The sequence below is a fragment of the Podarcis vaucheri genome (assembly GCF_965113315.1).
Source record: "Podarcis vaucheri genome assembly, chromosome: 4".
Lineage (NCBI taxonomy): Eukaryota > Metazoa > Chordata > Lepidosauria > Squamata > Lacertidae > Podarcis > Podarcis vaucheri.
In genome coordinates this window covers 68,633,057-68,660,722 of record NC_138762.1, presented here as the reverse complement: position 1 = coordinate 68,660,722, position 27,666 = coordinate 68,633,057, and the positions used below count along the sequence as shown (strand labels likewise).

General features: G+C 40.8%; 2 protein-coding genes across 7 annotated transcripts in view; one reads left to right on the top strand and one right to left on the bottom strand.

The window, feature by feature from the left end:
* CTPS2 (CTP synthase 2) overlaps positions 1-27,666 on the bottom strand; it is a 65,165-nt gene that overhangs the window by 36,418 nt on the left and 1,081 nt on the right. Inside the window, exons 1-11 of one of the 5 annotated variants that reach the window (XM_082220883.1) lie at positions 14,510-14,736; positions 12,942-13,144; positions 10,148-10,318; positions 9,071-9,171; positions 8,580-8,696; positions 7,899-7,982; positions 6,679-6,759; positions 4,972-5,123; positions 3,900-4,032; positions 2,063-2,151; positions 835-929 (exon numbers count right to left, since the gene is read on the bottom strand). In XM_082220883.1, coding sequence (XP_082077009.1) covers positions 835-929; positions 2,063-2,151; positions 3,900-4,032; positions 4,972-5,123; positions 6,679-6,759; positions 7,899-7,982; positions 8,580-8,696; positions 9,071-9,171; positions 10,148-10,318; positions 12,942-13,107 — 1,189 coding nt within the window. In that variant the 5' untranslated portion in view covers positions 13,108-13,144; positions 14,510-14,736. The other 4 variants (XM_082220884.1, XM_082220885.1, XM_082220882.1 and 1 more) reach the window with 4 other exon arrangements.
* SYAP1 (synapse associated protein 1) lies at positions 16,718-27,597 on the top strand. Of its 2 annotated transcripts, none has more exons than XM_082220899.1 (9): positions 16,718-17,086; positions 18,977-19,095; positions 20,812-20,878; positions 21,391-21,464; positions 21,768-21,907; positions 22,606-22,748; positions 23,827-23,885; positions 24,930-25,074; positions 26,200-27,597. In XM_082220899.1, the coding sequence occupies exons 1-9, from the start codon at positions 16,879-16,881 to the stop codon at positions 26,325-26,327; spliced, it is 1,083 nt and encodes a 360-aa protein (XP_082077025.1). In that variant the 5' UTR covers positions 16,718-16,878; the 3' UTR covers positions 26,328-27,597. The 2 variants fall into 2 exon arrangements, with proteins under 2 accessions (XP_082077025.1, XP_082077026.1); XM_082220900.1 differs by lacking the exon at positions 16,718-17,086 and adding an exon at positions 18,151-18,184.

The window sequence follows — 27,666 nt, the reverse complement described above, 5'->3', positions numbered from 1 at the left end:
CATCTTCTCTAGTTTAACCTTATAGCTAGAACTCTATGCACACTTATGAGGGTGTAAGTCTTCTTGAACTCAGTACGATATACTTCTGAGTAAACATGCTGCATGTCAGAAACATTCAGTAAGAAATGCAAGTGTACTGCAGGAATAGTCAGAAGCAGTGTTAGAAACAGATATGAAAACTAGGAGCTAAATGGCACCTTAATCCTAGGTTATGGGCACAACAACAGAATGTCTAGGTGCACTTTTTTATAACAAGAATACAAAGCTGAAAATGAATGAACTGAAGTTAAGATATTATGTTCATTTTTCACATGGCCTAGTCCTTCCCCTGCCCACCCCCCTAATATTCTTAAGAGGGTCTCTTCTCTAGTTTTCAGAGAGTAGTTGGAAGTGGGGAGGCAGAAAAAGGCCCTCCTTTCCTTCCACTCTGCAGTTTTAATCTGAAATCTTAGGTGCAGTACTGTATCCAGAGATCAGAAACTGCTCGCACTAATGAAATTCCCTGTTACAAAATGTGCCTAGAACAATGGGAGTTTTGAACACTGGGCAGAGGGTAGGGCGAGTTGATTTCCAGTAGATCCCTAGTGCTGCTGTGATTTTTGCAAAAAAATTAAAATGCTGAACTAGGTGAGCCTTGATCTCAATTAGTAGGGCACTTCGCTAAGAAGTGCATATTCAGGCCAACAGATCACAGATTAGTCATGCCTTAATTAATAATAGTCTCTGAGTGAGTGGACACTTATGTTCTGTAAATCAAAAACACATCTGTTAAGCAGATGGATTCTAGTTTATGAGACTGTGCAAGTTAGCCCACTCCTGAAGTTGAAGTCTTACCAAGAAAAGGCTTTTTCTTTTTTCTTGCCCATGAAATTGCTTGAAGTTTTCCCTCTGTGCCCCTATGTCCAAAACCTCCAGGAACTAATATACAACTGGAATAAAATACAAAATGCAAACACAGCAGCAGATGAGAAGATAGAATGGCAAGTTAGTTTAACATGTTACTTTGGGGGGGGGACATGTATGTACAGGAACAGCAGCAAGACTTCACTGTGCACAAAAGCTTTCAGCTTGTTCAGATTTCTGATCCAAGAATAATACGGCTATGATACAACTAAATTCACATCATGAAAACTGGACAGTACAAATACATCATAATCACCATACAGCAGATCAGTTCTGCTTCAAATACTATAAATCTCTATTAACATTCACCAAATTGTTCAAGTTACTCCAGAATTTCAAGTCACAAATTACAGACCAAAATGCCGAAGTGTACAGTGTGCATACAATATGAATCCTAGCCGGTGCTTTGAATTGTAAACTTGAAATAGTGGAAGCATTCAGAAAGGCTTCCACGATATTTCAATGAAAATATACACTTTAAATTACATTTGTTTTATTTTAATTTATGACATTTGACAAATTTGTGCAAAACAAACTAGACTAGGCAAATTTTGAAACACAAGGCATTTGCAATCAGTTTAAGCCATCCTTAACAACCCATCAACATTACATTTGTCAAGTGTTCAGTTTTATAATTCCATGTCTACATGGCATTTTATGTGCCTATTAAGAGTCTCAGAACAAATTGTAAGTTTTGCAGAAAGCTTTGCTTTAAATTAGCATGTTCAAAATCATAGTATCAGTTCAGCATGGATAAGCTCTAAATACAGGCATCCCAATGCTTAAGCCAGAGCTTTCCAAACTGTGTGTCGCGGCATGCTAGTTTGTCGGCAGCAGTGTGTAGGTATGTCGCGTGAACACTCCCTATGCTCCTCTCAGGGCTGGAAAGGGGTTAGTTTAATCTTCAGTTTGCTGGTAAAACTGAATAACTGTGTTGTGAAATAATGTGTGTCTAAAAAGTGTTTCACCAACATGAAAAGTTTGGAAAGCCCTGGCTTAAGGTCTAATGTGAGTTTTTAACAAATCTAAGTATCTTTGTGCAATATATTTGCAAAGGAATAAACTAACAAAAGCAAGCACTTGAAATTATAAGGCAACAAGGTAGTGAAACTGGAAACTTTTAAAATTATTTGAGGTTAAGAACTAGACCACCACTTACTCTGCTTTGCATAGTTTTTGCCAGGCTTGGTGGAATTTCACTGGATTCTCAACCTCTGTATTATTTTCAAGGTCTGTTGAATCTATATACTAATTAAGAAAACACATACACACTCACATTCATGTGTAAGACAATACAATTATTTTCATATAATGATCTTCATACTCTATAACTAATGAAAAAACTATAGGAATTTCCAATGGGGAAAAAACTGAATACATGAAAAATACCATCGCCTCAGAATGGTACATACTTTTTTCCATAGATGACTAGGATTGCTGTAATTTAAACAACATGAAAGCTTTGCTATGCTATGAAACTATCTTGTATCACTATATTCCCTCTTAACTTTCTGATAGAAAATGCCTTAAGCAGTTATTTTACATTTTTTGTTTTTCCAAATGATGGAAAGGCAGGTGTGGAGGAACTTTCAGCCTGGAGGACAAGCTTGAACCATGAGAGGGTCCAGTTTGGCCTGTGAAGCCATTTCCCCCCCAAACCATGCCCACCTATCAATCAGCTGATATCACCCATGACATCAGCTGGGGAAGGGAGGGCAGGGTTCAATTTTGCATTGGCTGCAGGTGCCTGTTCCCAATAGCAATTAGCTGATGAGTGGGGGTGAGATCCTGCTTAGGTTATGTGCCAGGCACATGCAGCCAAAGAAAGCCTGTAAAATGCAGAAGCTTGCTGCTATCAGTACTTCACATAAATGCTCCAAGGCTGGCATAGTTTGATCTCCTTGTTTGGGGCTGCGGTGGGGGATTGAGAAGTCGCTGGATCTTTTGGATCCAAATCTTCCTCTGGTCCTTGCATGGCATACATCCCATTGACACTACTGACACTGCAGCTATAGGCCACGGGTGTTTCTATGGGGAGGAGTAATCCAATACTGAATATTCCCTCTGAACTCTCTTTACTGCTTTGGAAAGTGAGATCTGATGTTTCCTATAAATACTGAAATGCTCTCCTGGGGAACACAGGAGTGCAGAGTTAAAACCACAGTCCACAGAACACTTACACCTAAAGTAGATTAGCCAGTTGATAAATTGTAAGTGTAAATGGATATTCCTAGTCATATGTTAAATCAATGCCTTAGTACTTAATGCTGCAAATAGGATTAATAAAGTCAACAAATGTCCATGTTAGTATTTGTTAAATGTATGCAATTCCCTTCATAATGCACAAATCCAGTTAAGGGAATTACTGTATCGTTTTTCAAAATAAAGTGTTCAAGTCACTCCATAGTTCTACGCCCATTAAGTTATAATCAACTTATCCTTTATTTCTAAGCAATATTCATGAAGTGAAAGCCTAGCTTTTAAGTAAGGAAGGAGAATGCAAAGAACGGAAGCAAGGTAACATATTTTTCCATGTATAAGATGATTTTTTTTGCTAAATTATGTTAGATTGACTTATACACAGAAAAATACAGTCTCTCTCTTTCAGCAACACAGAGACCAAGATTTCCTTGATCTTCCCAGCTGCATTGAAAGCTTCCGCCACCAAAGACATGTTTCCACATGGGAGGCAGCTCCCTGCAAGTGTTGCCTCCTCCTTCTCCTTCCCCCCTCCCCAGATGCACGTGCCTCTCTCTCTCGCGCACACATGGGTGCCGGGTAGCACAATGCGATGAACTGTGCATGGTTAAGGGCAGCAACTGGAGCACTGCAAGGAAAGTGAATCCTGGGCCTGCTCCACCCATTTGCTTGGCAGGCAGCATTGGAGAAACATAGCAAGTGTGCACAGCTGCCTACGGAGACTTAAGACTTCTTAAATCTTGGGTTTTAAAAAAGGGGGCTCGTCTTATACATGGAAAAATATGGTAAGTCCTCACCATTAAATTGAGTCTGTGGTTAATTGCTAGGGCTGAATGTTCTAGGGCCTTGAAAACAGAGGTATAGCAATCACTCAGCTTTGTATACTTGCCAACCAGAGCTACAGAACATGTCTTCAACATCCTTTCATACCTGACAATATAAAAGATCAATCAATGTGCAAATTTCCACAAGGAAGAGGGGAGGAAACATTTTTTCTTATATTTAGTAAGTCACCAAACCACTTATAAACTTGAATTACTTTTGGTCTAAACAGCTATTTCTTACATATGATTAAAAAAAAAAACCATGGAAAAACATAATCTGAAGTGCTGTAAATTCAGATTGCTAAGGCTTCTATTACAACTAGGCTCCAGCCAATAAGCAGGGCAAAAGGCTCTGTCTCAAATGGCAGATTTTGGACTATCTTTAAAACCGATTCCTATGAATTCGGGGGAAAGGAAAGAAAGACAGAGCAAAGAGATCCAACATGTGATTATTGATGATGGTATGGAAATAACTCTCATGTGGAGCTTGACTGATTCAATAGTTACTGGGTATCACAAGTGGAGAGGGTGCTGTTGCTCTCTGGTTCTGCTCATGGGCTTCATCCAGGCATCTGGTTGGCCCCTGTGAGGACAGGATGCTTAACTAATGGGCCTTTGACCTGATCCAGCAGGAATCTAACGTTCCAAGAAGTAGAAATCAGCAAAGATCTTTCCCTCATACTTTCCCAATCAGTATTTACAGTGACGGGGATGCGAAATTGGGCACAGAAATCAGAGAGGACAAGTTGGATACAATTTACCTTGCTAAGTCATATAAAACCTTTGTTTCAGTGTTCATTGTCCAAAATGACACATTTCAGGTTTAAGAAATCATATTAACCTATGAACAAGTCTTACTAAGCCATTTCCCAGGATTATATATTAGCCCTGGGAGCACACTATAACTACTGTCTTGCTACAGTCATCACAAAACTAACAGACCCTAAAAATTATGCTTGCATGTTGAGTTATTCACTACAGTTCGGCAAATAGATTTGCAGGTGCAAAGTAAAAAGAAGAAGAAGAAGACACAGAAGAACAGTACCTATCTGCCATTTTCTTCCATTTGAATAGAAGATCACTTGGCTGGTCATCAATTGGCAAATTCAGCCTCTCTTTAAAATATTTAATTATCCCTTGCTCTTCCAGCAGAAGAGGCACTCGGTAAGTGGAAGAAACATCATGGATGAATATTACCTATGAAACATAAAATTTAAATTACTGATATGTGAAACTTAAAATTGAAAGATACAGTACATCCATACAAATCATATACAATCATATAGCTATTTTTAAAACTTGCTAAAAAGGAAGAAAATACTTTAAAGCTAGTTGGTAATCATTTTAATTAATTAATCAGTTCAATTAATTCATTAAAAAGTGCCCCAAATGAATCTGATACACGGCTCTTCTGCTATGGTGCCTAGTGCAACATACGCACAGATAATCTAAACACAAAGGCCTGATTCACACATCACTCCAAGCAAAGCCAATGCGAGGAGACGAACTCAAAGGTGCTGCACGTTGCATTGAACTAATGCAAGCTGGAACTAATATCTGTTCTTTGTTAAAACTTGTGATTGTTCTGGACCCCAGGTTTCTGAGTACTCATGTATAACACTGCACCGCAAATAAGCTTGTAATATACTGGCCGTCCAATATGCATTATTATTTTTTTTAAATTGCACTTCCTGCAAACCAAAATTGGAAAAAAAAATCTGATGGGTCCAGTATTCTAATTTGCATTGAGAAGGCATAATTTTCCATCAAACATATAAAGGGCCTGCTGGATCAGGCCAATGGCCTGTCTAATCCAGCATCCTATTTCCACAGTGGCCAACCAGATGCCTGTGGCAAACCAGGAAGCAGAGCATGACCACAAGAGCACTCTCCCCTCCTGCAATTTCCAGCAAGTGGTACTGAGACACATTGCTGCCTCCATCTAAGGAGGTAGAAAATGGTCATGACGGCTAGTAGCCACTGATAACCCTCCTCTCCTCTATGGATTTGTCTAATCCTCTTTTACAGCCATCTTTGCCTCTTAGGAGAGTGAGTGCTGGTGTTAAAAGAGAGGGGGGGAAACTTTTCTCTTTCCACTTTCTCCATGCTATGCATAATTTTATAAACTTCTATTATGTCACCTCTTCCTTTGAGTTATCAGCCTCTAAACAAACAATTGCACTGGTGGGGCGGGGGGGGGGAGCTCATGAATCTGTTTTCATTTCATGGTTAGACAACTTTGAATAGTAAATTTTAAATCTGCAGGCTTGTCTAAGAATGCAACACTGACCTCTGCTGGGATGTAACGGGAGTCTGATTTCTGAATAAGTTGATTGTCCTAGTGATGAACAGCACATTCACCTGATTAAAAAGGTAAAGGTAAAGGGACCCCTGACCATTAGGTCCAGTCGTGACCGACTCTGGGGTTGCAGCGCTCATCTCGCTTTATTGGCCGAGGAAGCCGGCGTACAGCTTCTGTAAATCACGCTGAATTCAAGGAGGATTACTCCCAGACAAACAGAGCTAGGTTTGTAGCCTATATTACTGCATGTATATATAACTATTATAAATTACAGAATAAAGGAATCCTGAAAATAACTATTTACTTTTTGATTATCTCAATGAGCTGCTGTTTGTCCCCCGCAACCTGCCTCCAATGTCCCACATACTCGGTCACATGAACTAAAAATAAAACACCTAGAAAATGATTGCAGGCATTAGAACAACTGTGACTGTTAAAGACCTTACCAACCTGTTCAGGTTCCACATGGCAAAACATGGAAATCTTTTCTTTCACAGCCATTTCTATAGGTTTAGTGCTTCTGCAGACTATCTGTCAAGAATACAAATCTACAGATAAGCAGCACAAATTGTGAAAAGACCAACATCTTCCTCCTTTTTATTTGTTTAAATAATTAACATAATGTTTAAATGTCCTGTTTTCTATGGAAGAAAAAACACACTCCTATTGAACAACTTACAGTCAAACAACAGCATCTTATCATCTAAACGATTTTAAGTTTCTTTTTCTGCCCTACAATGAGCTGCTCTGCATGAGCAGGGGATACACAAATTGCCTCCTTGTTAAGAGCTTATCTGATTGAAACAAATGGACATGTTAAACATTTATGTACTGGGGCCTCGCTTGCATGTCTTGTACTTTTGCCAGAGAACATTCAATAATATGTGTTCCCTTTTTTTGGAGGGGAGGGGGTTCACTGACTAATAAATAAGCAAAGCAGATTGGATCCAGAATTTGCCTTCCACAAGTGGAAAAGCTCTATCTATCCGAAGAAAATATTTTGTGGATGGAGACGTGCTGTGAGGTGTTGCTGGGGCTGCAGAGCGATGAGTAAATCGGCAAATGTTGCCTGCTCACACCTCACCATTCCAGGACAAGATTTACCCCCTAGTGGAACTCTACTCACAAAACACGCCTGAGGGAGTGAAGTCCAGATCCGAACCAATATGCACAGCCAAAGATTTAAGGCAAGCCCTTCAAGTAGAAAACTTATATGCATGTCTGTTTAAGGTACTTAACTTCCCCAGAATTAAGTGTGAAGTATAATAGGTGGAAAACCAAACAGGCACAGCTAGAAACATAAAGTTGTGTGATCAGCTGGACACCTAGCTTAACATTCCATTAGCATATTACCTGTTCCATCAAAGAATACATTGCTGTATTTAACAAAGTATTTGGATTCTGAACACATTTTCATGATTTTATTGAACACATTTCTACTCAAACCTGACAGGAGCAGCTGGTGGATTGGATCCACCACTGTGCCAACTTCCCTGCCATCTCTCACAAACAACCTCTTGATAAGTGCAGTGACGATGCTGAAGAGAGACTAGGTATGTTGTAATGCCCGCCCCCCCCCCAACCAGTCACTCCTGCTGCCTGAGTTATATTGCTACCTTTATACTGGCCTTCCTTTCTAACATGATATTGTAAAATTTTATCAAACTCACCAAGTCAGGAGAAAGGCCAAGCCCTCTTAAAGCCCGGACACTATTCTGAGTAGGCTTTGTTTTCTGTTCTCCAGTAGCATTAGGCTGAAAAATAAATGTTTTGTGCCATTGACTGCCGTTGCAAAATTAAAATCTGATAGGCAACTATATTAATATGCCCGGAAGCCACTAAAGTAGCTATTTCTCTGCTTTAATGACTTGTTCTATGGTTGCCTGAGCACAAACATCCACAGTAAGAGTTGTACACTACTTTGTCTCATTAGTATGAAGCCACAGACCCATGTTGGACTTCTCTAAAAAGAAGTCATACAGTCTCCCAGATTTCCTAAAGCATATCTTCAAACAGAGTAACGTGTCTATAGCTAATGGATTATTTTATATTAAATGATTGCTTAAAATCTGTTATAAGGCTCAGTGCCACCCATCTAAAATGTTTAGGTTTTTTCTATTTCACCAGCTGTAATAAATGTTTAGCTTCTCAAACCTTCCCCCAAAGATACTATATTTTTCGCAACCAAACCTAGGGTGAGAATAGGATGAACAGGTATCAGCGCATCTATCACCAAGTTAATGTAATTTGCTCATTATTCACGGTCCTTAAAAATACCCTATATGAATATTTCCCCAAAAAAATTAGATGTGTAAAACAATAAAGCACAATAGAGTATGAAAATGACTTACTTGTGGTACAAGGCTGACATGGATATTGCAGAAGTTCTCTCTTTTGGCCTTAAATTGAAATTGTCGGAAAGCTTCTACAAAAGGCATTCCTTCAATATCTCCAATAGTTCCACCCAGCTGAAAAGGAATATCTATAGTCAACTAGTTGGAGCAACACGAAAGGAAATTGACTTATATCACCTCTATATGCTTCAATTTTAGTTTAGTGTTGCTTTTTTTAAAAAAAGGAAAGAACTACCATCTTATGCAGAGTGCCAAAAATAACATAGGTCAATGAGAAGTAGCTATTGACAGATAATGACAACTGCTTCTGTAATGCAACCCACATACGTAATAGCAATAAATAATGATTGTTTAATAATTATTTCCTTGCAGTTATTAAAAGTAGCTTTAGAATGACAGAATAAAACCAATGAGGAAAAATACTCTGCAATTCACATTATAAAACAAACCCTGTCTTTATCCACTATTTCACACAATTTCTTACTTACCTCAATTACACATATCTGTGGTTCTTTCTTATCAGCATCCACAGGAACCTTTGCCTGATTCATTACCCATTCTTGAACAGCATCAGTAATATGTGGGACAACTGCAAGGCAAACCACATGGTAATGCTAGAAAAGGTGAAAATGCATGACAAGATGCAACTCTATTCAAAGTAAAAATCTGATGCAATCCAATGAAATTAGAATAAAAAGATAGCATTTAAAGCTATAGCAAATTCCTTTCATATATGAATCTGAAAAGGTCCCTCAATAACTCCAAAGTAAAAAAGAATAAATGAAGTGAAAATAAAGTACAAATGCAACGGATGATATCTAGGAGTAGCATTCCACTTGTGCGACAGACTACTTCTTGAACAAACATGATTTCCTCTTTAGGAGGGAGGAAACAATATGCTTAGAGGGTTGGGGGACTGTCTGACGCAACCTGGGGGAAAGGTAACAGGGTGATTCAGGAGGGAGAAAACGAATGAGAAGTCCCACAGTATCAGCTAGTGAAATGTTGGAACTCACCCAATTTGGGCTGGTTTTATACTATTATAAACACTGATAAAGTGGTTTGAACACTTCTGCATAAGATTTTTAAAATATGCCTCTGTAAATACTGTACATACGTCGTCGTCATTTGCTTTCAACATTTTGAACAGTTTTATTCCTACTTGGCATCCAGGCAAGGTTATGCATTTAAATAAGAAAAAAGTATCACAGAGACAAATATGGCAAGTGGGATGCCAGCCCTGCAAAGATTATTTCATCAGTCAAATACATTAGGTGTGTGTTTTGAACACTAAGCTAATAAATAAATATTTTTATTTTTTTTTAAAAAAAGGCAATTATACCACACTTTGGTTATGAGACACTAAACTAATCCATATGAAGATGACTGAAGACTTTGGATTTGGAAGTCCTCTGATCAAGCCTCTGCTCAAAGATCACTGGGTGGCCTTGGCCAAATCACAATCTCTCAGTCTAATCTAACACCCAGGGGTTGTTGTCAACAAGATAACTTGGGATGATGACAGAGGGAGGAAGGGAGGGCAGAATATAAATATGATAAAGCACCTTGAACTGTTTTTCCCATGTAATCTCCATGCCTTTCTTTATTGATGACATGCTGATAGATCTTTCCAGTGGTGATGTTGTTATCCTTGTAAAGGTTAATATCCAAGAATCGTTCATAGTTTCCCAAGTCGAGGTCAACTTCTCCACCATCGTTTAGCACAAAAACTTCACCTAAAGAAACAAATCATGCTTTTACATATTTTGGTGAAACATACATATTTATTTTTCAATCTCACAATGTTAGGCACAAACATATATTTCAAGTACATCCGTTCTATGTGTCCAAATTAAAGAATATGCCTTTTATATTTGACTGTGAACCAGGAGCTTTTACTAGTTTCAGTACACAGAGAAGTAAAGGTCTGCTCTAAGTACGTTAAAAAATTTAAAGAACAACAAAGTCAATACAAAAGTAACAAGAAGCACAAAAACATAAAATAAGACAGAAGGACAAGTTACTTTTAAGAGACACAGTGCATATTTCAAAAGTACTGATGTTGAACGGAGGTAATTTCTTAGTAGCAGAAAGGCAATGTATAATGGTTAAAAATAAGCTAAAAACAAAACTAATTTCCACTAGCAAATGCAATGTAAACAACTTAGAGAAATCTTAATACCATTTCGGGGTGGTAAAATCATGGGGGGGGGGAATCATTTGGTAAAAATATCCAAATCCATGAAATTACATGAACATTCATTATATTTTAGAATGAGGCTGAAAAGGGATTTCCATTTTCCCACACTGTTTTTCTGCTCTGGGCCTACCATATATCCTTAATGCCCTGACACATTTTCTTCTTGTATGCTTGGGTCAAGGAGAAATTAACTAACACAAAAAGAATGATTAGCTCGGCAGAAAGGCCACCTTGCATCATCTCTTACAAAATAAAAATAATAAGTTAAGTCATAAAATATATTCCATGATCTGCATTACCATGGTCAGCTACCTCTACCAGAAATCATATGTCACAGATGTCAGTGCCAAAGGCTACTGTTAAAAATTCACCTACTACATTAGGTCTAATATAAAATGCATCACATTTTACAGCCAGCTCTTTTGAGTGATTCTATGCTGTTGAGATTCTTAACAATAAATCTCAACTTAATTACCCTGTAATGTATCAGAATAAAAATCCTACAAATCAGTCATTCCGTCTTAGTAGCTATGTCCTTGTAACCTCTGTCTGCAAGTTATTTCCTTTTCTTATATCAGCAAGATTATATTAGTTCACAAGTCCCAGTTATTCTAGTAAACCTGGTTAGAACCACATAGAAAACAGAGGCCCAAATTAGACATGATTGTGATCGATCTGTCTTCAAATATGGACTGGCCTCAATAGCGGAAAACACTTGATTTATAATGCAAAAGGAACACATGGGTGGGGGATATTGAACTTTCCCCATCAGCTACTCCCAAAGTTCATCAAACCCTGTGAGACCTTTCCTCCAAACAGGCTCAAATAGTAAAAGTGATCCTGGCTGAAATAAAAAGTCATAGGGAGCGAGTGAGGCCAAGGTTCAGAATCACCCAACCACATACCTTTCTGGTGCTTTAAATCTAACTCCTGTTTATATTGTTACATAGGTGGCACGCCAACCCCCAAACTCTGCTGAGTGGTAGCAAGATTACAGGGGGTTCCAGGTGCTCACCACGGGTTTGTGTTTCTGCTGAGAATCAAGATGTGGCATATTTATACCTGAATTTGGATGGAGGGAGTTCAGATCTTACAGAATGGTCATATCAAGAGGGGTTTGTTCCCCACAGCACTGCAACACTGGACTCCAAGGCATCTCTCCCAGCCTGCGTTCAGCCAGTCTACCAAGATGGATCTGCCTTTGCTCTCCTTCCCAGCACACCTCTTGCCCAAATAACTCCTCCTCATCCATCTGCTATTCCAAACCTAGTTTTTTACAGGAACATTTTTCCTGTGAGTACAACCTGCCCCCTCCCTGTCATCTAAGCAACTCCTGTCTGCCCAGGCCCAAAGATTCCTCTTGGATATGGGTCATCAACACCTTTTGTCATGTTAACCTCTCTAGCCCAGGCAAGGCCCTTGCTTGGAAAGGAAGCTTAGCCTGTATTTTTCCACTGGCCTGAAATCTTCCATTCAGTAGTACAAATATTAACTAGATTCTGACATTCATTAATTTCCTGGGCTTAGGGGGGGTCTCTCCTCTCCCCCCAAATTTATGACAATATATAAGTGGTCTACATCAACATCAAACATTATGCAGGCTTAGGCTGGATCAGAGGTTACTAGTGATAATCAAAGGAAGAGCAATGCCTCCCACTTCCCCTAATTCTCATATGTCATGAATCCAGAAACTCTGCAGAGACCAAATCCAATTCAGAAATCTCTATAGACAGTTCAGATGTCTCAGAAAAAACCCAGTGCAGGAGGACACAAGATGGGTAATGATGTAGGAGGACTGGCAGGAGCAGAGAACTAGATCCTAACAAATGTGAACCAATCCTATGCAAGATAAACACATGTTAGATATCACACTGGGCAGTTAACTGAGAGAAATGCAAGATAAGTGTGTTTACTGAGACATAAGTCCTACTGAGTTCAATGAGACTTACTCCTAGTTAAATGTGCATTGGATTGCAGTTTTAGGCACCTCATTGAACTCAGCATGACTTCCGTTTCTACAGTCATGCATAAATACAATACTTAAGTCTCTACTATATCGGACATTTCACAGCTTCATATTCCAAAAAAGAGAGATCAATTTCTCAATAAAAAGGAATGCAACCAAATTTGCAGGGAAAAGACGTTTGTGTCACTCGTACCATGTTCATATGGTGAGAAGGTTCCAGCATCTATGTTAATGTAAGGATCTATTTTGATTGCAGTAACTCGTAGACCGCATGATTTCAAGATGGTGCCTATGCTGCTTGCAATAATTCCTTTACCAATGCCTGAGATGACACCACCAGTTACCAGGATGTACTTCATGGGATAATTATGGATACACTGTACTTGAGCTTGAAATCTAAAAATGAAGAGTTAAAAGTGAACTTATGAAATACTATGTAATTCCCCATAAAAAGAAGAAAAGCTGGAGCTATTTTCAATATAGAAAAGTATTTTTCACGCTTTTCATGGAATTCCCTGTGAAATTTATGTTGTTCTAAAATTCTTCACTGACACCAGAAGACAGCAATATAAATAGGTTCAAGGAAGGACAGAGAAATGCCTAAAGACAGGATCTTCAACATCACCAGCAACAAGGCAGAGTATCCAAGAAGGCACTATGATGTTCAGAGTATTCCTAATGACAGGAATCATATCGACAATCAACAAATTTAGGGGCTAAGTTAATGACAGCTATGTAGCCAAAACTGGGCTAATGAGAAACAAGAGAGAGGGTGCCTCAAAGCTTACAATAGCAGAAAAAAAATCTTTTTAACAATAAATGTTAAAGTGGTGGGGGAAAACAGCACAGTTCAATGAGGACTGGGTATGGTGAGGGGCCACAGATTGCTAAACTTGATTGGGAGCAACAGAATGGAGAATTCTGAAAGAAGGTATGGCTGGATCCCTAAAACCCTGAACAAGGGAACTCCAAAGGGTCCACGCACAGTACTCTTGTTCTTGTACATGATGCATTGCGGAAGGCAAAATACTGAGCTAAATGGACAGCGGTGGAGCATATGCTTTGCTTGCAGAAGGTCTCAGTCTAATCCCTGGCATCTCTGGGAAAAACACTTATCTGGCATCCGAGGAAACAGCTGCCAATGCCAGGGATGAGGCCTTCCAGATGCGTCCTTCCAGTGTTTTAATTATCCACCCTTGCAACGAATTATTTATTAACAAATAAATACTTGTTTTGTGGCACAGCACTGCACTTTTTTTAAGAGCGCCAAAGCTAAACCACCATGTATAATAGTGCAGCGGTTGTACTGTTGGGACACAGCAACGACTGGCCCAGTCACAATCTCCCAGGTCAACTTACCTCGCAGGGTTGTTTGGAGGACGAACCGCGGAGCAATAAGCGCAATAAATAAACTCGCTCTGGAAGGAACTCTATAAAGTGTGGCGTATTAAAAGATCCCCCTTCCCGGGAATTGAGTGCGGGCGGTAGGTAAGATGAGGAACGGAAACCCGAATCCTGCACCTGTTATCGCCGTCGCGGAGAGGAGGGATCCAAGCAAGGAGGAGGCCCGAAGCTTTGCTTTGCCTGCTCTAGGAACCAACCCCTTAGGAGCCAGCCTTCATGCTGCCGCCATGGCCAGAGGGCGGGAGAGGGACTTGGTCAGCGCTCCTCCTCCTGCCGCCGCCGCCGCGGGGGCCTCCCGTGGTCGCTCAGGAGAGCCAGCGCGCTCGCCCTGGTGAGGAGGCCCGAGAGGCCGCTTACCTGCGCCCGGCGCAGTCCTAGAAGCGGCGTCACCGTCGCAGCCAAGTTCCCCGGCCGCCGCCGCCCCCTCCCCGCCGGCTGGTTGCAAGGAGACGGCCGCTTTCGCAGGAGCCCTATCCCAAGCGGCCGCTAGAGGGGGGGGGCTCAAAACTCTCAAGCCCAGCCGCTGTGGTTTTTTTCCTTCAGGAAAACGGGTCCCTGAGGCGCAGAAGTCCTGCCTTCTTAACTCCAGAAGGAATGAGGCGGAATGCGCTCTGCACGCGCACAGAGGCAGCGCCGTTTGCCTCCACCCATTCCCACCACCCTTCTGAGTAATACCCCTTCCCACCCTCTCACTCTATATGAGGGTCTGGTGACTTCTGTTTCAGTGTATCTGAAGAAGTGTGCATGCACACGGAAGCGCATACCAATAACTACCTTAGTTGGTCTCTAAGGTGCTGCTGGAAGGATTTTTTTATTTTGTTTCGACTATGGCAGACTAGCACGGCTACCTACCTGTAACCTGCTAATAATGACACTCGCTTTCTATCATGCATGCGAGCCACCAGATTTGCCCACAGGGCAGATTTGTGCACCGTTTGCATGCACAGTGATGAAAGAATCACTTCTGTGGGTGACTGAGGCGACAGGTAGGCAGCAAGGAAGGAGGAGGGCTGGCTTCGCACCATAACCAGGTCCCCAAGACCTTCTTCAGCTGCTCCTGCAACTTATGGAGTACCAGTGCCACAGGCTGCCTGCCATCTGTGTCGGAGCTTTTTGGCCCACAAAATCAATATGTAGGGCCAGCTCAATACATTTTGGCGAATGACAAAATGGTGCCCCCTCCTCGCCAGGGAAGAAGCAGGCGTGGAATAGAAGTGTATTAAGGCCCATTTTTACAAAAGAGGCTGAATGATTTGCAAAGACCTAGGAGTCCATAGCAATGTCTGCTTTATAATATTGTCCCTTGGCCTACACTAAAGGCAAATATTTGATTTTTGAATATTCAGCCACTCAGTTATTACCTTGAAACAGATGTGGGAACCTGTGGCCATTCAGATACTGTTGGACTCCATCAGCATCAGTGGGCATTGGCCAATGGGAAATATGAGAGTTGGAGTCCAGCAACCAGGACAGCTAAAGTTCCCCTCAGCCACCCATCCAATAGCCCTGGGGGCACTGTTAATATACTTAGTACCAAGCTATAGGGTCGCAACACAATCCTGAATGTTTTATATGGCCAAGAACAAGTTTACTAGAGCTACTCTCTAGAAAATGCACATACGAGATTTCAGCTTTACTAGCATGCATTTGATTCTTTTAAATCTACGCGTCTGAAGAGATGGCTGTATCATGTGCTAGTTTATCCTGAAATCTCTTTGGACAAGCTCTGGGACCTAATTATTCATTTGTGCTTTTCATTATTTGCTCTATTATAATTACATACTCCTTTTTTGGCACAAAACTCTAGTGTGACAGCCTTGATTAGTCCCTTTAGCATTAGTACTCCTTAACAGTGTTCAGGATGGAAACTGAAGTTCAATTAGCTGTATTTATTAAACCACGATTAATGTAGGATAACTAGTAATCACTGCTGAAAACCTTCAGAAGGGAATCTGCTACAGTAAAAAAAAAGCAAGAGTTGTAATAGCTGAAAGTCTAATAAGGCAGCAGACCAATGCACACCTGTAAACAAGTCCCATTGAACTAAGTGGGGCATCCTGAGCAGACAAGCGTAGCGTTGCACCACTACGTATTTATGATGCACACACTTTTGTGGGCTTCAGTTCCCTTCATGAAAGCTTATGCCATCATAATGTTACAGCGCAATCCTCTGCATGTTTGTTTGAAAGTAAATTCCCCTGTGCTGTGCCCACGTTAAGCGCGGGCTAGTCTCATTCTTTCAGGTGCTGCAGCCTGGTTCTTCGTAGGCTCGCCTAAAGATATTGCATTTAAGGCTGGGGGGGGGGGAGAGAGAGAGACTTCCACTACAACATTACTAAATACAAGGTATAAAAATATCACGCTACGTGTCTCAAAAATTTCTTTTCGAAGAAACAATCTTAACATTGTCGAAGGAAGGAGCTCTTTCGAACAAACGCACACGGGCAGGATGGACAATATAACTACGTATATTCAGCCAAAGCCATTTGGAGGCGTGGAGAGGAAGCCTAGAGCGTCGGTGCCCGCGGTGACGCGTCGGGGTGACGTAACTCGGAAGTAGCCCAGCACCCTTTTCCGGAAACAAACAACGTTGCCTTGCTCTCAGGAAGGGGCGCCGTTCCCGTGAAGTCGTTGGAAACGGTTGAAGGGGTTGGGGGTGCGGGGCTTTGGCGCTGCATTAGTAGGCGACCTGCTCGAAGGGGGCGGCGTTTCGCCACTTAGTAAGGATGCTGCGCGGCCTGAGCGGCTGGTTCGGCATGAGCCGGGAAGGCGAGGAAGAGAAGCCGCCTCTCCTCGAAGGGGAAGCCGGAGCTGCTGCTGCTGCCGAGGAGGGAGAAGAGGGGACTGGAGGGGACGCGGCAGTGCGGAGCCCGGAGCAGGTGGAGCTGCAGAGGGACTCGGACCCGCTTCTGAACCAGGCGAAGGGGCTGGGCAGTGAGTGTCTCCCTTGCTCCCCTTTAACGCCCTTTCCCCAAAGGCCTTCCTTTCTCGCGTCCAGACTCCCAAAGCATCCCTTCAAGCTCATATAACTAACCCCCACAGCCGCCCTATTAATGTAGCAAGCCACCTGCTCAGGTACCCTCTTCGCAGTTGCTTGGAGTTCAGCCCCCCTGGACGTGCACTTCCGCAGCGTGGAGCTTCGCAGGAGTGTGCTCATTAGGGATTACTGCCAACCTAAGTGCGGCTTTCAAAGCAGCAGCCTGTAGCCTGTTTTACTCCATGGAAGTTGCTTCCGCTAGTATGGATTGTGGGTTGCAGCTAAGTAGTCCAATGTGCGAGTACTCGGGGAGTAAGCTTCACCCACTTCTGGGAGCCTTATTTCTGAGCTAACTTCCTTTTGAAATTATTGCTTCTCCTTCAGTGAGCACCCCAACATCTCTTAAAGAGTTGCATCTTTTAAGGACGAGAAAAACGCAAATCACTCACCTCTTTCAGGGACACTAGAAAAGGTTCAAGATATGTTCTGTTACAGTTCCATACATCTTAAAACATAAGTGACATTAACAAAAACAGTGGGATGTCAGCTTTGTGCCTAGTGTTTTCTGTGGTTAGGTGGGGTATGACTCTTTTTAAAAATAGGAACACTTCAAAATTATGGTCTCTGGATGTGTTATTAAAGGGAAATAACAGTACTGTATCTTTATGCAAGCCCTGTTGGTCGTTTCCAATTTGCAATAATGATACCGCTTGAGTTATTAAAAGTATGTGACTTCTCTGAACATAACTAGATTTCTCTATCAACATTTTGAGCCTTACTAAATTGTCATTATTTGCTTTGAATTTAATAAAAACTACCACAATTGACTTTAAATTACAACTGAGGAATGGATAATAAACAGTAAAGCACTAATTCCGGAGTAGTTAGATTTTTCTTAATGTAACAACAAATCCAGCTAAAATAAGGCATTAGGTTATCAGTGATACAAATAAATGTTAGCTTTTTATGTCTGCAAAACAGATTGTCTTCATAATGGATTCCTTTTCTATTGCTGTGTACTTTAGAACAGCTTCAAATGCAGCATCTTGGAAAAGGTACTGTTACCTTAAATTTTTACATAATACACATTGCTCTTTCCCACTGTAGAAGATGTGCAGTCCAGAATTCCTCACATCTGCCACACACACAAATAGGTAGATGGAAATTAATGTGGCCTGTGCATCAATATCATGTGTTTTTCTAGGACAGGGTGGTACAACTTTTCATATCAAGTGGGCTGCAAGAGTGCTTTGGCACAGAACCCACAGGCCACACACTGCCTTATCATGTGGGGGGAGAGGCAAAAATTTGACACCCCCAAGTCCTCGTGCTGCATTCCCAAAGCTGGGTGAGGCCAGAGGTGGATTTAGGGCAGCATGGCCAGTTCAGCCGCCATTGGCACTGAGCCGAGGGAGAACTGCGGGGTATTGCAACTATGATGTAGTGAACTGAGCAAAATTAAAATCAAGAAGACTGGGAGTGCCAAATTTTGGCCTCGCATAGGGCACTGCTGAAATCTGAAAGACCAAAGTCCGCCCCTGGCAAGGTACCAGGCTTTGGGAAGGAGAGTGGAGGGCTCTAGGACCCTGTCAGAGCCCTCACACTACCTTACCAAAGCCCATCCCTCACCTGGCTTTCCTTATGCAGCACAAGGCAAAGCGGGTGTGGGGGTGTGAATTGTTGCTGAGGGCTACCAAAAATGCCTCAAGGCCTGCACATTAGACCACACTGTTCTAGGAATTGGAAGAACTGAATGACTTGACTCTGTAAGGTCCTAGTAGGTTATCGTGCAGCATATCTTAAAGACTTTGTAATAAATAAAAATTTAATTGTCTTATTTCCAAAAGGTTATCTCTTCAGTTTTGCCACTACTGCCACAAAAAAGATATCTGAGTCAGTTGCTGAAACGGCACAAACTATAAAGAAGTCTGTAGAAGAAGGGAAAATAGAAAATATAATTGACAAGGTAACGTTTATGCTGTAAATAATTTGTTAATAAATTTGGTATCTGCTCTTGCATGTTCTGCTTATATTTAAGGCTACTGACATTATGGGTTTAGTGGCAATAAAGTGTTTTGATCAAGCGCTGTACTGAAATGTAAGCCAGATCAGCAACTAATAAAAACTTCATTGAGCTAATTTAGGAATGTTTTAAAAACATGAATTAATCAGTACCACTCGTTTAAAATTTTATACTTAATAATGCAGTAATATAATTCAGGCAAACCAAGCACACACAGGAAATATCCTGGAACAATTGTAAGCAGTTTACAAAAAAATATATCAATTTGTGTTGCAAGTTGTGTTATATTTGAAAGCTATTGTCAACAATATGCAAATTTCTTTGTGTAAACAGTTTTAAGAGATATAAAGATTAACAAAAGATATCTGATAATGTTTCTCTTCTGTGCAGTCAGTTAAACCTGCCCTCAGACTATTATTTGTTTGTTTCTGAAACCTGTTACACATGAGCCTGCATACTGACTGCTGTAGGTGTCCCTAAAGGTAAAGGTAAAGGTACCCCTGCCCGAACGGGCCAGTCTTGCCAGACTCTGGGGTTTGTGCGCCCATCTCACATCTATTGGCCGGGGGCCAGCGCTGTCCGGAGACACTTCCGGGTCACGTGGCCAGCGTGACAACGCTGCTCTGGCGAGCCAGAGCCGCACACGGAACGCCGTTTACCTTCCCGCTGGTAAGCGGTACCTATTTATCTACTTGCCCCCGGGGGTGCTTTCGAACTGCTAGGTTGGCAGGCGCTGGGACCGAGCAGCGGGAGCGCACCCCGCCGCGGGGATTCGAACCGCCGACCTTTCGATCGGCAAGCCCTAGGCGCTGAGGCTTTAGCCCACAGCGCCACCCGCGTCCCTCAAGGTGTCCCTATGCTAGCTCAGAAGATTGGAAGAAGAACTGCATTGGGTCTTCTAGCAGTTTTTGTCGAATACAATAGAAAATTCCCAGTTGGTTCAATCACAGCTTGCACACACACACTGCACATTTTTTAAAGGTTTTTTTAAAAATATATGTTTGTGGGATACTATTGGTTATTCCTCTCCTCTCATTCCTATATCATAACAAATAATTATGCTGGTAGAAGAAAGGGGGCAGAGTCTGACAGGTTAAGAGAGGAAGGCATGTGGAGGTATCCCAGCACTCGGCCTGAAGTTCTTTAGGTTGGCTCCAGACCCACCTTTCATGAATGGAAGAGCTCCTTTCATGAAAGCAAGAGATCAAGATCCAGTGGAGGTGCCTGCTGAAGAAAGATGGGTAGAGACTCTTTTGCCAATTCCCCCTAAAGCCCTCTGTGCCATCTCCCATGCTGTACCAGGACATACTCCAGTCCTTTGGAAAAGATTTTCAGGAGACAGCAGGGCAAATATATGAAAATAGCCTCCCCAACCTTCCTCCAGAAGAGGGCTGCATGGATGGAGTTGCATCTGTGCATAGTCTGGATCTAAACCTTTGTATTGAAGGCTGTTACATTCAAGACACTATACAATGTGCAAGTATTTGGATGTACTATTGAAATCTGATATATACACGTTACAGATAGGAATTTGGTTGACTTTGGGCAATACAAATAGATTCCAGTTTTACATGTAAATAAGTTGCTGGTAACAGTGAGAACCCAAGTAGTCTGGCAAATTTATTGCTGTTCTATATATAACTTTGTTTTTTCTTATAGACAATTATAGGAGATTTTCAGAAGGAGCAGAAAAAATTTGTTCAACAGCAGCAAACAAAGAAATCAGGTAATGCATAACAGCGTAATCTTAACCAGGGCTGGGAAGACACAGGGCAATGGAATCCCTGCTGCATCTGCAGCCCTGTTAGCCAGGGTGTAAAAGTTTTGGGTTTTGTTGCAGGCCGGCACAGCACAGGTATTTAGATTGGGTCCCTCTTTTGGAAATGAACCAGCTTTGGATCTAGTGGGTCCATCACAGGTCCTGTCCTACCACTGCAGCTTCCTGTTTTGGAGCCTTAACAATGATTTCTTTCTGCCAGTGGGAACACTGGCAGTAGTAGCATGCATTCCCCTATGCTTTCAGATAGCACAGCAGAGATCTCTGTGGCAGCAGACACATGTACACACACTGCCAGGGGACACCTGGAGCATCCTAATTCCCTCAGCTAAAATGAAATTTAGTTGGGAACACTTGTCACACAGATCTTGGCAAGCGGCCTTTTTCAATCAAAAATGCCTGTAGTTCACATGTCTTCTAATACTGAATGCAATATACATGTGCTCCCCTTTTCCTTACAGAAGCAGCTGTGCCTCCTTGGGTAGACAGCAATGAAGAAGAAACAATTCAGCAACAAATACTGGCATTATCAGCAGTAAGTAGTATTATGTTGTTTCTGTTTAAGGTCCTTCCTCCTCCTCTTTGCCTACCTAAAACAGGACTTTACATTTTGAAGCATCAATGTGTTAAATAATAAAACTGCTTATGGGATTTAGTGAGATCATGCTAATTGATGATATCAAGACTTCTTTTATTGAAAGGTGTTTCCCCATGTATCTAGCAGAGCTGCTTGTGCTATCAGTTACTTTTCAAAGTAATTGATGGACAAGTGCTCTTTGGAAACAGAAGCGTAACCTTTTCACCATTGACAGATGGATTTATTTATTTTTTTGCAAAGGACCGAAGAAACTTCCTGCGTGACCCACCGGCTGGGGTTCAATTTAATTTTGACTTTGATCAGATGTATCCAGTGGCATTGGTAATGCTCCAAGAAGATGAACTTCTGAACAGAATGAGATTTGATCTTGTTCCAAAGCAGTGAGTGATCTGCCTATATTTTCATAAGCTGTTGAACAATTTTTTAAGTCTGAGTAAAAATAATAGCTTTGTGTAACTTGCAATATTTATTAATATTGTGTTTCCATTTGTACATTAAAATGTGACAATAAATAGTTCATGGTATTCTATTCTGAAATTTAAGTCACAGTCTAAACCTGAACATTCAATTATTTCTCAGTGGGGTTTTTGTTTGTTGGTTTTTTGGGAAACCTAACTTGCCAAATACTGTTATGTCTACCTCTGAGGAATTTTATTTTATCTTTGTCAGAGCTTGTAATTGTTTAGTGTAAGCTCATAGCACAACCTTATGCATAAGTACTCAAAAGCAAGTTCCATTTAGTCCAATGGGAATTATTCCTGGCCAAATATATGTAGGTTTGTAGCCATCAGGTTGGATCCAGATATGCCCACCTGCAAACTCCAATCCAGCAGAGGCTTCCAGTGGGAAAGTAGGAAGAGTGATTTTTGTCATTTCCCCCTTTTTCCATGCCATCTCTCATACTGTTCTGGAAGGTCCTACAGCTCTTCTGAGCTGCTTTGCGGGGAAGAAACCGAAGCAGATCTCCTGCTCCACTCATCCCTCCACTATGCATACAGTAAACTCCCACCTTGCATGCATGTTTCATGCTATATTTATATAGTGTAGTTATCAAAACCATATATTTTGTTGTCTCCAGTGTAAAAGAAGATGTGTTTTGGAGGAATTACTTTTACCGTGTCTCCCTGATTAAGCAGTCTGCACAGCTCACAGCACTGGCTGCACAACAGCAAGCCGTGAGGAAAGAGCAGAATGGCAGCCAAGAGGACAGACAGCTAGCAGGTAGAGATTTGTTTCACTATGTTGGGTGGCGACTCCTTTCTCACCTGGCTGACAAATGCACATTCCAGACTTTCTCCCTCCGTCACTTTTTAAACATTTCTTATGGCGGAAGTTTCATAAATTATTAGCCTTCAACCATTTGAGAACAAGCAAAATAGTTCCATTATAGTTCCACAGATATTCTTATTGAGGAAGAGAAATCTAAGATACATATTTCCACAATATAGCACAAGTTCAGGATTATAGTTCAATTTCTTCACAATATTCAGTTATATTACTTTCTCCGTTAAGAATTAAAAATAGTTTCATGTAGAGAGTTTTGCTCTTCATGAAAGCTTGTCCTGCTGCCTTTTGGTGGGGATGAAGCCCTAGCCTTTTACCTCAGGAGCTGAACTTTGGGGTGCAGATTATCATTGTTCCTTCCTTAGCTCTAAGGCTAGGGGGAAGATAGAGTGGTTTGGCCATTGCACTGAAACACAAGGAGTGCCTTGAAAGCACAAGGTCAAACTACCAAGGCTCCAAATTTGGAGTCTGAGGTAGAAGCAGAGTATTATCTCTAATCTCACATTATAGCACAGTATAAGGACAAGGAGATGGGTAGCTCCTGGCAACGACAAAATCCATTTCAGCTATCAAGGCCAGTCAAGAATTGTGGAATCAGACATGTGAATAAGTCATGCATATGCATATGAGCCGCAGCAAGCACAGAATTTGTACACACACACACTCTTTTTTCTTCCACAAAAAAGAAAGCAAAGACATTGCAAACTATGACCAAAAACCTTCAAACTACATTTTGTTCAACCATAGTTAACAAACCAGAAAATCAAACTTGATAACATGGCTTGTACAAACCACAATTTTACCTATACATAAAGGGAAGCTGCAGCTTGTTGTAAATCAGAACCAGAAGCTTTAAATATTCTCGGTGTAAAGAGAGAGAGGAAGGGTGTGAGTGTATTGTACTTTGTGTGTAATGATAAAACCATGGCTTGTTATGTTTGAGTCACTGTTCACTCAGCCACAACTTAAGCTTTAAATGCTCTGCTAAATTCTATCCTTTCTGTCTTTTTCCTAGAAACTGTACGACCAAAGACACCACCCGTAGCGATCAAATCTCAGCTAAAGCCTCAAGAGGTAACATTCTCCATTTAAGATTAATATGTCTATTTACAGCATAACCATTTTTTATACTTTAAGTTTTTTAGGTGCATGTTAGTTTGGCCAATTCCAAAACCGCTTCACAAAAAGCCCTTAAATAAATGTACTGGAGGAATCAAGAATTTGGCTGAAACAAGGTTTAAAATGGTGGCTGTTTGAGGACCTTCAGAATCCTGAGCAAAGGAGGTCACCCTTTTAATCAAGTGATTGCCTATGATTGGCAAGTTCTAGCTGAGCAGCTAAAGTGCAATTTTTCCCTTCCCCTACCCTGTATCACAGCACTTCCTCTCTTTGGAAAACTTTGCACTTTACTATGGTTAATTCAAGTATTTTATTTATACCATTAATGCCAGATGTGGGATGGGATAGTGGAAAGGAGTAGTGCAAGGGCATAGCTCAGTGCTGAATTTTCCAGCTGGAAAACAAAGGTAGCTGTTTTTGTAATGTTGGCCAGCACCAGGTATGAGGAACCTTTGACCCTCCAGATGTTGCAGGACCTTCAAGCACACTGCCCAGGCTTGCACCCTGGGGAGGTCACTTCTGTGCTGCTAACGGTTTGACTTCATCCCCAGAGTCACACTCCATTGTCTCTTGAGACAGATGGATGCCAACAACCGCTCCCACTATCCCTGACAATGTCTGCTGGGACTGATGGAGTTGTAGCTTAGCAACATGTGGAGGGCCAGAGATTCTCCACATCCGACTTACGCTTTCTGCTGCATTGCATATCTCCTAAGAAAGTAATACAGAAGGAAAATGAGGACAAAATGACTTTGTCTATCCCTTCTACCTGCCATGGTGATTCTCATGAAGATAAGCTGTTTTACAAATTCCTATTAGGCCTTTGTTCTGTGTAGAGATTCTGTGCATGTGACCTCATTGTTTTCCCTTTCACTATAGGGAAACGGTGCATAACATTAAGGAGAAATGCCCACGATATTAGTATATATATACACTTTAAAATTCCTTCACCATCTCCTGTAAATAAGGATTTCCTTCCTTTCTCATCTCCAGTTTAAGGAGGAAGAAGAAATTTCAACTAGCCCAGGTGTATCAGAATTTGTGAGTGACGCTTTTGATGCATGCAGCTTGAATCGGGAAGATTTGAGGAAAGAGATTGAACAACTTGTACTTGACAAGAGCAAGGAAACAACTATAGTAGAAGGTAAAAAAAAACTTTTTGCAAATTCTGCTCCCTCTCATTATGGGTATATAAAATTTGTAAATATATTCCATATTTGAATCAAAAATAGCTTTAGAAATATCCCCTTACGCAATGAGGCTAGGCTATCTGAAATAGTAAGATTTATGCCTTTATTTGCTTATTTGATTTATTTATTTATTTAGTAAGTTTCTATACCACCCTTTATCCAAAGCTCACAGGTTGGTTTATAATAAGCAAAGCGAGAAATGTGTCCTGTTCTTAACACTGCTCATCTTCCCTGCATTCTGAAATCTTGAAGTATCTTACCATAATTGTTAATAGCAGTATCCTTTATTTCCTGGATTGTGGCTGAAGCAGAATGTGCAGGAAACTGGTTTTGCAGAATTAGAGTACAGTGGTACCTCAGGTTACATACGCTACAGGTTACATACGCTTCAGGTTACAGACTCCGCTAACCCAGAAATAGTGCTTCAGGTTAAGAACTTTTCTTCAGCATGAGAACAGAAATCGTGCACCAGCAGCGCGGTGGCAGCAGGAGGCCCCATTAGCTAAAGTGGTGCTTCAGGTTAAGAACAGACCTCTGGAACGAATTAAGTACTTAACCTGAGGTACCACTGTACTTGGATGTCTAGGTTTATAGGAAGTGCATATCCCAAGGAAGAGAACAGTGCTGAAAAGGAAATCTAGATGTCACTAATTTGGGAACAGCTTTTTCATACAACTTACATCCAAGTAAGGGTTTTATTTCTGTATTTGCTCAGCTCTGGCCCTTCTAGAGTATTCTTTCAATTGACATGCCTTGCATGTGATTAGATAATCTTGGACACCGGCAATTCCCAAATGCATAGCATTTGGAAGATATTTTAGTCAAAAATATAGCAGTAATTTATTGATGTACAGGTTTGTTTTCTACATGCTTAAGAAAGCTTGGAAATGTGAATGCCAAAGAGAACAGAGTGATAATTTAACAAAGTAGAGAAGTATTTAAGCAACTGTGATTTCCCCTTACTTGCAGTTTGAACTGGTACACAACATTTTTATTATTAGCAAAATTATTAGCAAAATTAGTACTAAATTAGTGCAACATTTATTCAGCCCTGTGACCTGTATATGTTTTGTTTTTAGAAGAAACTGCAGACTGGGAAAAGGAACTACAACAAGAACTTCAAGAATATGAAGTAGTTGCAGAGTCAGAAAAACGAGATGATAACTGGGACAAAGAAATAGAGGAAATGCTACAAGGAGAAAATTAACCACTTTGCATAGAAGTTTTTTGGAAACTGATGTGAACCCGTTTTTATACTTGCTTCAGAGACTTTTCTAAGGCATGAAATTGCTCTTTGTGAAAGAAAGAAAGAAAGAAAGAAAGAAAGAAAGAAAGAAAGACTCCAGGTGATATGTAATCGGGTGTAAAAACAGTTCTTTGAAAGTACTGTTAATCATCCAGTGGCATGTGAGGCAAGTTTTAAAAGTTAATGAAACAACAAAAGTTGCTGGAAAATGTTAACTGGATAATCGGAAGTGAATTTTAAAAATAATTTGTGAGCTGCTTTCTGTACTGGTGTAAAAATTGAAAACTTCTAACCATATTCCTACAAGTAATAGGAAGTCATGTTAATATTTTGATCCCTTTGGCTCATTTATAAATATAAGTTCATAATACATCTAGGTATTAGTCCCTTAATACCATACATTCTCTTAGAAAGTGTTATCAGGCTTTGTCTATAGCTTTTTTTATCTTAGCAGAACCTCGGCACCTGGACATCAAAAGCGGTGAAGGTTTAGAGTGATGGTATGGTGTGGCTAATCAAAAAACCAGTGATTCAATTATCCTCACTTTAGTCACTAGACAGAAAACAATGACCGCTCAAGATATACATAAATGGCACATAAACCTGCTCAGGGTTCACTTACTTTATTGGGATTTTTTCACTCCAAGAATAATAGAGCGTTTAAGAAGAAAAACGGTTCAGTTCTTCTGTTTAAGATAAAAGTATCTCTTCATTTAATTGCTAAAATGTATAATGTACTTTAGAGTGAAGCATAGGTTAAAAAGTAGAACCAAAGTGTAGCAAGAAATTCAGGCTTGGCCTGTGGGTGTGGTTGAGTAGTAGTGCTATACTCATAAGTGTTAAATGTTTATTAAGGTGTGGGAGGAACACTGTAGTGTGAATAATCAGAAGTCAAAATATGACTGCCATCCTAGACCGACAAGACAACACTACAGCTGGATAAAGGGGTCAGAACTGAATGGAAGGTAATATGTTATATTTAGCAGTGTTGCAGGAGACTACACATCTAACTTTGGGTCAGTAATTGACTTCTATTGCCTTTGTTTAAAATGTAAAGTACTAGGAACTTGATTTTTTGAGCAAACTGCTGGAGAATAAACTGGTTACTAGTAACTGAAATGATGGTTGCTAAAGCATAATGTTAACTTCGCTTGATGTCCAGATGTAAAGGATTCACGAGACATCTTTTCTTACTAATTCCCAAATAAAGATTTCACAGAATCATAAATAAGCTGTTGTTTTCCTACAGGAAATAGCTTGGTTCTCTGTAATACATGAGCAAGTTATTTGGCTTTGTGTG

Bases quoted from the DNA above. Each gene is read 5' to 3' on its own strand.
- SYAP1 (XM_082220899.1), top strand. From the start codon at position 16,879: ATGCTGCGCGGCCTGAGCGGCTGGTTCGGCATGAGCCGGGAAGGCGAG. The intron at 21,465-21,767 runs GTAAGTAGTATT...TTTTTTGCAAAG, and splicing joins AAATACTGGCATTATCAGCA to GACCGAAGAAACTTCCTGCG. The intron at 23,886-24,929 runs GTAACATTCTCC...CTCCAGTTTAAG, and splicing joins CTCAGCTAAAGCCTCAAGAG to GAGGAAGAAGAAATTTCAAC.